At 39.1% G+C, this 12,149-nt stretch overlaps 1 protein-coding gene across 2 annotated transcripts in view; it reads left to right on the top strand.

Moving 5' to 3' along the window:
• Positions 1–12,149, top strand: part of COL4A2 (collagen type IV alpha 2 chain) — a 136,846-nt gene that overhangs the window by 37,639 nt on the left and 87,058 nt on the right. For both annotated transcript variants that reach the window (XM_026036653.1, XM_026036654.1), the window contains exon 3: positions 3,635–3,715. In XM_026036653.1, the coding sequence (XP_025892438.1) occupies positions 3,635–3,715 (81 nt within the window). The remainder of the gene's footprint in view (positions 1–3,634; positions 3,716–12,149) is intronic.

The following is a 12,149-nucleotide window of genomic DNA, read 5'->3' as shown; positions in this document are numbered from 1 at the left end:
TCCCAGGTTACTTTTATAATCTGTGCCAGGAAAACTCACCTTTTTAGGGTATGGTTTATCTCAAATGTCTAAAATAGTTCTGATTAAATTCCCTGTGCTGTTCATAACAGCAGGGCAGAAGATACGCTGTAGATGTCTATATCAGAGATACCTTAAATTTAATCATCTAAATCCCGTCTCTAGATTCTGCCTAGACTCTGGACTTGTTAATGAATAACAGAATTTTGAATCACACAAAAAAATGAGCAATATCTGGATTTGGGTATTTAGTCAATAGATAACCTCAGATCTGAGAAAAGTGCCATCCTTCCAGTTTAGTCTAGAATGCCATTTTGTTGCAAACAGCATTTTCAAAATCTAACTCTATGCTGACCACATTAGGAGATTATCTCCGTGTCTTTAGATTTCTACCATATAGGCATCTCTGTATAAGCTAGTCACCTTTRCACACTATTAAGCTTAATAGAGAGCATTAAGTATTTCCTGGAACTAGTGCAGTGGTCAGTGTAGATGCCAAGATCAAGATGGGTGAATTTTGTCTTAGAAATGTCTGTTTTTCCTACAGAATAAGAAGGCACCTGTTTCAGATCAAAACATCTGTATCTGGATGTCACCATTGGTGTTATATTCACAGAAATGTGTTTTCCTCAAGGAATAAACACTTTAATGGTACTTTAACACTACATTGTCTATCTCTTTATCTTTAATGGGACTTTCTGAATTCTAGTTACTGCTAATTTTGTTTTTATTAAATTTCCTTTCATGTGAATTATGTGTGCACACACATAGTTTTTTTTTCTCAGTTTTACAAGAATCTTTAACAAATTTGTTTATTAACCTTTCAGAAGTCTTAAACTGTAATATTTTATACTGTAACTTCCCGTAATGCCTTATACTGTAACTTCCCCATAATGTCAAATGAAATGATGGTGCAATTATCTGCCTTCAAGAAATTGTAAACATGCATAGATGATAAAGTGGAAAATGTTACGTGTGACTAAAGGCTTGCAGAGTCCTCTCATGGAGAAGTGGAAAAGTGAAGAAGACAGAATTAAAATAAACTATAAGGGGAGCCCAAGTATAATCCAGAAAAGACGTATTAACACTCATCTCAAGTGTTATCTCGGTACCTACCTTTGGAGAAATCGTCCTAAATCTCCTCTTCATTATCTGAGGAATCTATGTGCATAAAAGGACATACAATGAAAAAAGGAAAAACATCCTAAATTTGTGGGAAAAAAAGAACAATTGTGTCCCCACATTAGCTGCTGGTGTTGTTATAATATGCTAATTAAAGTGTTGGATGATGGATAGTACACAAACAATAGACCTTGAACTTCTTCCAGGCTAAATTAGTATTAGCAGCCTCTTTTTTTTTAACAAGTGCACAAATATCTTGCCGTTGCTCTGATTCATATTCTATTTTCTCCTTAGCAACAGTTTACCAAATTTAGAGTCACTCCACTAATTAAGAAAGAAACAAACTTCATATTGTTCTTTTTATTAGTTTTGCTTTAGGCATAATTGAAAACCCACATCATTAAATTATTTTATCTGCAGTCTGTTACTGTTAGGACAGRACATATTGTTATTTACAGCTGCAACCAGAACAACTCTTTAAAACTTCATAAGTAGTTTCTATYAATGGCTGCACTCCTTAGTACATTGCTCCTTAGCAAAGACCTTAGTCTTGCAGARGAAAATGACAGACCTGAGAAAGTTGCTAGAGTTCACACCATGGTCTTGACTTACTTTTTCCTCCAAAAAACAACTTAAACCTGAAGTAGCATTCAGAGAAAGATGCAAAGCGCTATTATGGCCATGAGATAATTTTCAGGATCAAACATTTAGCCTCTAAAYAGTTGTGGCATAGGTTCAGTTCTGTGGTCCTGCCATAATGTATCAAGAACCTGTTGTACAAGTATAATCAATCTAAGACAGGACTTCGGCAATGCATGTTAGTTACCTAATTCATACCTTTTGTTCCTTCAGCTCACCCAGTGAAAAAGCTCCACTCGAAAAAAAATCCAAAAAAAAAAAATTGACTGCAAAGTCTGGATGAGTATTTTCAGGTTCCTAACAGTGTAAAGAGATACCTCAGATGTGATTGCTGGGAGCTAGTCCATGAGGAGTGCTGAACAGGACAGTGCAGGGTCCTTGCTGCATTTTAGGTCCCTGGGTTGGGGGTGARGCAGGAGGAACCCAGACTTCAGCTCTCCTCAGAGTCAAGGGCGCACTGTTTGGGGGTTAATGCAGCAAGGGSAGGTGGTGGCATGACTGTCTTTTCAAACAACAGCAATTCAAAGCCTGCTGCTCTGCCCAAACACACTTTGATTTAGAGGCTTTTTTTTGAACTCGAGTCCCCCACCTTTGAAGAGGCAACATGTTCAAGTAGGGAGAGAGAAGGAGCCRCTGGTCCCTGCCCTGGCACAGGGAATGGTTCCCAGTTCCCCAGGCTAGCAAGCAGGATGGAGCATGAATCTGTACCCTTGTGTTAGGCAACCTTGCTTCTGATTACTGCTTGTAGCAATAKCTTTTATTTTACATCAGAGTGGTACATATGAATATCAGCAGCAACCCGGAGTGAGGAGCTCCAGGACATCCTTCCTCCTGGCTTTACTTCCACCAGATGTCAGTCCATCTTTCTTTCTTTCTTTCCCCTGTGCATCTGTTAATCATTTGCCAAACAGGTTCAGACATAATGATGAGGAATCTCACCTTCTTTCCTCCTCCTYTCTCAGATTACTTATTTTGAGTACTCTTAAGGATTCAAACCTCAGAGTTTAGGTGGACCACTGCCTGGTCTTCACTGTGTTCCTACATACTCAGTTAGATTATAAAATTTATACCGTAGCATGCACAACATCTTCTTTTCTGGTGAGGTTTCTGAACAAAAGTGACAGTGGCTGCTATATATTGTGCTGCTAGTGTGTGTTACACATATCTTGATTTTGTCTGTTCAAGATCATCCAAGGTTTTGCATAAAATGTTGCATATTTTGCATTCATACTCTTGCAGTCCAGGCCAAGGCAATTCTGGACATACAGAACAGACGAAATAGCACCCATATAATCTAGGTCAGAAATCTAGGTCTTGGTATTTTGTAGCAAGTTGTAGGTGCCGACAGGATATTCAGCTAGGAAAGGGGAGGAGTTTGGCTCATGATTTTGAACTTGATACACAAGACTTCCTTTATATTCTCCCATACTTGAAAATATAGCAACAATTTAGAGCATGCATAGAAGGATGCACTGCATGGTGACACAGGACTTAGACTGTGTCCCTAAAGAATCCAAGCAGCTGAGCATCTGTGRTAAGGATATCTGTTTCATTTGTCAAAAAGATGTGTGAGACATACAGCTCAACAAGAATATGCAACGTTTTGAAGCTGTGGAAGGAAATTAATATAGTAACATTATATTTCTTGATTATGATCTCCAAAAACTGGAAAACCACTCCGTGCTGCTGCTTCTAAGTATGACTTAAAGATGTTTCACCTAAAAGTCTTCAACCTGATCCAAGTCTTTTCTTGAGCAAATTTCCAGGGAGTCTGRGAATCAGAGCTTACTGAGTTGTGCCAGATATTGTAATTGCTATTTTTTAACTTTCTTTTTATGTATCTTCTGGTTTGCAGGGCGGAAAGTCTTACACAGGACCATGTGGAGGAAGAGACTGCAGTGGAGGATGTCAGTGTTTCCCTGAAAAGGGAGGCCGTGTAAGTAACATCTTTTCCTATTCAAATGATCTTCATAGTGACGGTTCAGTACCATTTGTGGTAGATGGGCTTGTGTCAGAGATAATGGTATTAAAATAATCATTTTCTTTCAGAAAGAAAAAAAAATCTGTTATTTCATCTTAGTCTTGTGCATTTGCAGAAGTAGGTTGAAGATTGAAGCACTTTTTGATTTGAAGAAATACTTTGTAGCACATTTTTCTTGTGAAGTTTCCAGCCGAGGCAGCTCAGCMGTAAGGAGCAGATTAGACCAGAACTCTAGCGACAAGCATCCTGCCACATTATATGCTAGAGCACGCCTGGATTGTGTGACAATGATAAATAAATGCAAACAGAATCGCTCAGTAACCTTCCCGAAATATTTCTAAAGAAACARTATCCAATAAAGGATATCTGATACGTGTGGTGTCTATTAAAGCAGGTGGGAAACAGACCTTGAAATCCCCACTGGCAGAGGACCACTTGTGATTTTGTGGTGTTAGGTTCTTGCTGTTACTCTTTTTTTTTTCAGTTTTGAGGAATAGTGGGAGATGAGGCAGAGGAAGGGAGGTGGAGTGGAATGGATTAGCCACCTGCCACCAAGAGCTCCAAGCATTAGGCCAGTCCCTGTGCTATATGGCTTAAAGCTGGCAGGCTCCTTCTGTATTTGGTCTTCTGCAGCTGAGACGATGATTCAGCCTTTCCCATCCACCCATCTCTAAGAATAGGTCAGGAAAGAGATGCAGCAGGTCATATGCTCCTTCTGCTATCACAGCCCTCATAGGCTTGTTTAGTTCTCTGCCTGCCTTGCACACTGCCAGGTCCGGTTCCCCTCACATTCCTCAAGCTTGACTCCACGTCTGAGTGGAAGAAGAGGTGGAAGGACAGGCATAGTGTAGGTGGGAGGCAGGGAACACTCTTGTTTACAGCATAAGTCTTGAGGTCTCTGTGGAAGTCAGATGATCCCTGGGCTGCCATGCCATGAGCACTGTAATGGTTGTATACTCCCATCCCCTGACCACGATCTGCTTGTGGTCTGCTTTTCATTACGATAGCTTAATGGTAAACCACTGAAAATAAGACAAACAAACCCTCCTTTGAGACACAGCTTCCAGTTGGTCTCTCTCCTGCTGCTATTGCCTTACCATGGCCATTTAGCACATTAAGATCAGCAAGTGCCTCCTGCCACATCCCTCCAACGGCCCTGAAAGACAAAAAAACTGTTGCCTTATGAAGTGGGTTCAAGTCTGGTATTGCTAATGAGTCTTTTTTATTGTTTTTGTTCTATTTTGTTGTTGTTCTAAGAGCAAGGCATAGATATACTTATTCTACTCTACAGTTGGTGAAAATAGATCTGTTGAAACACTGCCAACTTTGTAACTGAAGTATTTTTCATTTTCCTTAATGGCTCGATGAGCTTCATTTAACAAGTTGTAAGTGTGMAAGAGAAGAAGCAGCCAAATAAAAGTAAATGCTTAGGTTAGAAACACTGAAAAGGTTAAATTAGCTAAATAGAGAATCAGTCTTGTGTCAGTATACAGAAACACTCTGTGATTTACTTAGGATCTGGATTAGGAGATAATGGCAGATTTTATGTGTTCACTCTTTGTTTCACTGATGTCAGAGAAGCAAAGTAACCTTAGTAACTAATCTYACTGAGTTCCCATTAAGTATACACCAAAAAAGAGAAAAGGAAGATGTAACAAAATATATGCAAAATATAATTTATATTCTGCTACTTGTGGTTTACTTGTGCAAAATGCAAAGGAATACAGGAGAAAGTGATTTAAAGTATAACACTTCAAAAATCACCTTTTAATTCAGTGAAGTTATATATCTCACTGCATATATTTTGTGTCTGCTGGTCTCTTTAGATATCACAACTTTGGTTAAACAGCTGGTTTTAGGAACAAGATTGGACTTTAGAGACTAGTTAAATTTGGCCTAGCTTCTGATCTCRTGCTAATGCTCAATGGGAATATTTATTTTCACAAAACCTCTGTATAATCTGGCACGACACATTTGCTGTGTTGAGGTGACTCATTACACGAACAAAAGACATACTGCGTGTTTACACTTGTAAGAATGCCTGAAGAAGGTTGCAAGAGCCTACTTGTCCGGTGGCTCTCCGTGACGGATACAGCAGACCTGTCACTTACAGGGCATCTGGAATACAGGTAGAAGGAGTGTTGTGAAAGTCTGCAGCCTGTTAGCAGTTCTTCCACTCTATGAAATTTTACGTTCTTTTCATAACAGATCTCTCAAAACCAGACAAACAAAAGCACTTTCTTTGAATTGTTGCAAATGAATGCTTATCTGAAATTATTGACTGATCTCAGGGAAGTGGAATATTAAATATTATTGTAAATTATTATAGTAGAAAACATCTGAAAAAAAATGCTGTTTGTTACTTACGTATATTTCTGCTTCATTTTCTGCTAGTGCCTCGGTTCCATTCTTAAGATATGGCCTTAGATAAAGATGCTTTATTTAATTTCTTCATCCAATGGCATTTGTTTAAATAAAGTGTTCTTTACAAAACTTTCCCTTTGACATCATCTGAAGGCTCCATGCTAAAGGCATTGTCGGTCTACATTCATGAGGCTTCAGCTAGACTTTGTTCACTTTTGCCAGGTCTCCAGCTGTATGACAGCTGCAAGTCCTGCGGTTCTTTTGGTTTGAGACGGATAAAGTGAGGCACGTAAGCATGGAAAAGTTGAGATTCGTTTTCCTTATAAATGGTTTTTAGGGACAGAAGAGCACCTCACACAAATTAGTGCATACACTCATCAGGCCTGCAACAAAGAATTACAGTGTCACTTGATGGTGCTTTCGTTTTGGGCTCYCCTTTTTTGACTGGACTTGTCCAGGAAACTGCTCAGGGCTTGAGCAGAGCTAGATGCTAGATGGGAGCCAGTGGGAGGATCGGCATAAGCTTTGTCAAAGGGGATCAGCAGAAGCTTTGTCTGCAGCTGCACCATGCAGGATCCAGCAGCCAACCTGTTAGCTCGTCCRTCACACAGGAGCTGCTCCAGGCCTCTGAAGGCGCTTGGCAACGGCATCATCTGCTTCATCTCCATGGGGAAAAAAGTCCGATTCTAGCATTCAGTACATCACAGGAAATTGCTAATAACTACATTTTGCAATTTGCAACAAATGTCCAGCCAGTACTTGGAGAAGTTTCTCCACAGGAAAGTCTTTCTAGGGCCACACACCATCCTCTTGAAGTTACCACCTCCTCTGTTGAATCTGAGTTTATGTTTTGGAGTAAAGAATAAAGGGAACCTCTTCCATGAGCCAGGTCTTTTCAAATTTTGCATGACACTGTAGTCTCTGTTCCTTTCAACTGCAGGGCAGCTATCTTACTTAAAACCTAGGTGCATATTTATCGTTATCTGGATAGTAACTATCAGTCTTTAAAGGCCTAAACATTCCTTGTGACTAATYAGGTGCTTCCCACTGGATCTATCAGTACCAAGCTCAGGGAACAGCTTCACAATTATCTGGCCAAGGTTACAGCTGGCAAAAAGCTCAGCCAAGTTGCAGGGAGAATAAAAGGTCTTGCAGGAGTTCAAATCCATCTGAAAAGAAACCATGTGTATATCAGCCTCCAGGAAGGGACAGGGTAAAAAGGGAGATGGCAGAAAGAGACTCATCCTGTCACTAAGAGGTGTGTGGAGAAAATATCTAAGAAGCACTAAGGTGCCTGGAAAATAGAGAGAGGAAATAAGGGAARCACTGACATTGTATTAAAATTCTATTTTGTATGAAAGTGAGGTTCAAAAGTAAAGGAAAAATAAAGAAAAACTTCCATATTCTTTTTTTTTTCCTATTGATTTTTATCACAACTCTTAAAATTTAAAATTTAAAGCTCCTTGGGAACTATATGTTGGGCAGAATAGATTATATATGCCTTTATAGTTTGTTAAAACATTAATGCACTTATGAAGGAAATGATAAATCCTTTCAGTACAATAACCAACTGTTTAGTCTATTGAAGTTTTACCTCACTTTATAATCAACCTAGAAGGCGTTGTGGAAAATGAAAGTGAATAGAAATCTTTTTGATCTCTGTGGAGTGAGAAAATGAGTTCTGTTGAAATCTCACTKTGTACTTTCTGTCCGAGTCAAGCATCCAACAGTCCTTGAACCATTTAGCTATTTTTTTTGTAAGGGTCTGGAATAATAGAAACTGTGAAATGAAAAGACAGTTTCACATCCCCATAAAGGGGGGACATGAACTATGTTATTAATTAATCTTTCTTACAGAAAATTTATATTGCCTTCAGTAGTGCAAAAGCCAGGGGTAAGCTATTAGCAGTTCACCTACAAGCATTTCCCTCTGCTTTTGGATGCTATGCTATAATGAAATCTAACGTCTGAACCTATAAATGCTTTGTGTACAAATATAGATCGTTACACATGGACTGTACTTTTTATACTTAAAAGAAAAAAACCAACAAAATACATCACAAATATTCTAAAGTCACTTTCATTCTTCTTACCTATGGATCTAACATCTGCCTTGTCTATTTTATCTAATACTTCCTGTATATTTACTTGAAATTAATCTGACTCAAAGAATAGCTTTGATTTGGGCCTATCTCCTGCACTTTCAGCGTTAAAGGGCTGTTCTCTGATATGCTGCCTTCCCCAAGTGCTCCTTTTAAATCCTGGCATCATGTGATACTGCTGCTTCTCTACATGGCTTCTCCCAAAGACTTTTTGTTCTAGCATCTTGAGGAACTTTTGCAAGATGTTCACCTTCGATTTTAGTCATTCTGTATTTCATTTGCATGTGATGATTGTGTGATTCTATGATCTGTTGTGTTCTATGGGCTTGCCTGTTCATTTTGGCAGCTTTGTAAATGTTGGTCTTTTTCCGTCCAGTAGTCATCTTTAGCTTTTCTAAGGAGCTATACAGAGTTTTTATGGGGCTTTTTTATTTCTTTTTTTTTGCGACACAACACACAGTTTACCAAGACTTTTAATACAGTATTTTTGAAAAGTCTCCAGGTTCCTTTAGGCTTTTTGCCTTTTGGACTGCTTTTCTTAAGTTTTACTACTTGTCTCATTCTCATGTAGTTCCCCTTCTTGAAATTAAATATTTGTGTGATGTATTTGTTTGGCCTGCATCATCCCATTACAATATTAAGCTCAACTGTATTGTGAAGCTGTTGCAGAGTAGTTTTCCTGTTAATGTCTCTGTAACAAGATCCTGTACAGCATGCAAGACTATATACAGAGGGGCACCTTTTCTTGTAAATTTGAAGACTATTTGTTCTAAGCAGCAGTCATTTTTTGTGATAAATAGATATATGTCTCAGCTAATGAGGTTTTCCGCCTATCTTTTTGTAGATAGMTGAAATGTATCACTTTGCAAGTGATTCTACCCCCATCAAATACTTATCTGGGCATTTCCTGGTTTCTGCTACCTTTGCTCTCAGCAGGCTGTACAGTCCTCTCAGCTGTTAAAACATGACTCTGGCCAATTAATGAAGTCTGTCATTGCCATCACTTGCTTTTTTTTTTCCTACTCCTGGAAAATTCTCTCTGCTCCAGGAGCATCCTCAAAAGAGAAGAKAGTTAATATGAGATTCCATCCTCCTTCTAAGCTGATTATCCTCCTTCCTGAGGATAATCCAGAGACCTTCCAGAGACATCCTCTGCATACTTGTTTAATCAACATCAGTAATCTTGATGGTGTCTACTTAGGGTTGTAACAGAGGTAGAGCTGCTCCACAAGATTATTATAGGCCTTGTCTATGGTCCTGTTTCCTTTAGCTGCTTCAACTCAGCCTCCCTTGCCCATGGAGCTCAAATCTGTTCTCCCCAGACTTGCAGCTCCACATACAAAGTCTACGTCTAGGGTGAGTAGTGATGTGTRTTGTGCTCTCTATGCAACAAACAGAATGGTCCCTACTGTGTCACTCAACTTCCACCTGCTTCTTGAGGTTAAAATATGTTAGCTCTAGGAAGTGTATATTACTATGACTTCTCCTTTGGTTGAGTGAGTAGGACTACTTTTCTCATTCTCTCCTCTATCCTTATTAGGCTAAGCAGCAACAGGAAAGATTTGCCCTCCGTGAGATATCCCTAGGAGTTGCGGGGAGAGAGCAAGCTGATCAAAGCCTCTGTGTACAGGCTGATGTCGACTTCTAGGCATGTGCAAGCGCCACCCTGTTGTAAGGGTCATGGGACAATCTTGCCAGTTCACGCACCCTTCAGACATCCTCAAGAAACCACTCAGCAGGCACTCAAACACATACCGACCCTCATGAGAAATCCCACTGAGCCTGGTGAACTCACTAAGCGTATGTGCCTGGGAGCAGCCTGCTGCCCTTGCCTGCCTTTCCCTTTTTGGTCTCCCTTTCCACAAACAGAAAAGACTAGAAAACCTGGTTTGCTCACTGCAGTTTGCTGTGCAAAAGGTATGGTAGTTTGGGGAATTCATTTGGTTATGTACCTTCAAAAGTATTGTCAGATTCTAAACTGCAACGAGTATGAAGTACCAAAAAAAATGTATTTCAATTTTTCATATAACTTCATACTCCAAGACTGAGTAGGTTCTCTTCCTGGAAACTTTGAAAGGGAGCTACTGCCCTCAGAGGGAAGATATCTGTAAAGGTAGCAGATTTTTATGCAGCATACCTAAGGTTCCAAAAAGTTTTATATGCATTGACAGCAGGGTAGCTTTCAGTATCTCAGTATTGTACCTCAGGATCACTGCTCAGGCAATCAAGTCTGGTACAGTATGCTGAGATTTCTTCTTATTTTTTTTCCCCAGGCTACTCCAGATAATACTGGAAAGCAGCTTACTGGTGACTGTAGAAGGCAGGGGACAAGGAGGAAAAGAGTATATAACCACAAAAATGTGTTTAATGGTGTGAACTAAATTGTGCTCTCAGCTACAAGGGTTCGGTTCCCTTTTAAAWACACATATTTGAAGAAACGTTTTCAAATATATGCTTTTATTTATGTTTATCCCTTTAAAACACTGCCATATAAGGCATTGCTACCATCCATAAATCCCCAGGCTCCTGACAGTGTTCCATAGGCTTCCAAACCTCAGGTTTAAAGATTAATTACATGAACTGTTAGCAGCAAGGAGGCTCTTAAGCTCTAGAATCAGTTACCAAAGTCAGGCAGGATTCAGGTTTCCTTGATATACTTGACTTGAGTCAGTCTGAAAATTAGTGTCTCTTTTTTGACCTAATATTGTATTTACTCAAAATTGTGTAACTGGGCTAGAGTGACTATTAGTCAACCATGTAGCTAGTTATTCATGTTGGTTGCTAATTGCTCTTCTTTAGTACTTTAGCCYTGGCATTTTTTTAAAGTGAAATACTCAGTTTCCTTTTCTTTTTTAACTCTGTTTATACATGTTTAATCAACATCAGAGATCTTTTTGAACTGGTGGACAGAGGTTAGATAACTTTCCCATGACGGAGAAATAGTGAATCCTCCTTACTAATATGCCTTCTACACAAAAATCTGAGGTTTGGGAACAGTTAGCAGAAGGTTTCTTTGGAAAGCTTTTTCAGCCAAAAAGTACAAAACGTATAAGAAGAATGGGAGTTGTTTTGGCATATGCAGAAATATACCACATTTCAGCTCTGATAGAAAAATTCCTCTAAAACACGTTCAAATCAAGAGGAAGAGGAAGAGGAAGAGGAAGAGGAAGAGGAAGAGGAAGAGGAAGAGGAAGAGGAAGAGGAAGAGGAAGAGGAAGAGGAAGTCTCACCAGACTGAGAAGTGATCAAAATTATTTATCCATCTTTTTATTCCTTTTTATTTGCCATTTTTATCTTTTAAAACTTTCAGATATTCACTTACATTATCTCCAGCAAAGTAGCTATGAAATCACAGCATTCACACAGATGTACTTTTTCTCCGAAACCAGTTGACTTAGGTCAGAACTACACAGACACTTCTCCCATGAGCTTGTCTCAAAGACCTCTGCAATTTCCACCAGTATGATGAGAGAACAAGGCAGGAGTGTTGGTCAAAGCTCAAGAATGAGTATAATCCATCAAAATGCATACCAAGGGTGTGCCTTAATCGAAATTCAGATGGAAATGAATGTCTTGGATYCATTCTCTTTGCAGTGTGGATTCAGCTCTCGTTGTACTTGAAATGACACCATTTGATACATTTCGCATTAGCAAAATATTCCATTGATCTGTGGGCTTGCTACAGAGAAGAAAACAATACTCAGAGTAGTTTGTTAATAAGTTGAGAAGTTATTTCACTGATATTTTAAGAGTTCGTTTTAAGGACAGAATTTTTAAAAGCATATTTGGCCATCTGGTTATTGTACTTGTGAATAAGAGAGAAAAAAAGCAAGATGAAACTCATCTTGTTGGTGTAGGAAAAGAAACGAAGAACCATTCTATTCAGAAGATAAAATAAGACTTAGCTGTAGTGGAAAAATAGC

The sequence above is a fragment of the Nothoprocta perdicaria genome, unplaced genomic scaffold (genome assembly GCF_003342845.1).
Source record: "Nothoprocta perdicaria isolate Ctin4 unplaced genomic scaffold, notPer1 scaffold_183, whole genome shotgun sequence".
NCBI lineage: Eukaryota > Metazoa > Chordata > Aves > Tinamiformes > Tinamidae > Nothoprocta > Nothoprocta perdicaria.
Note: the sequence above shows the minus strand (reverse complement) of the source record. Positions and strands in the feature narration are given on the sequence as shown.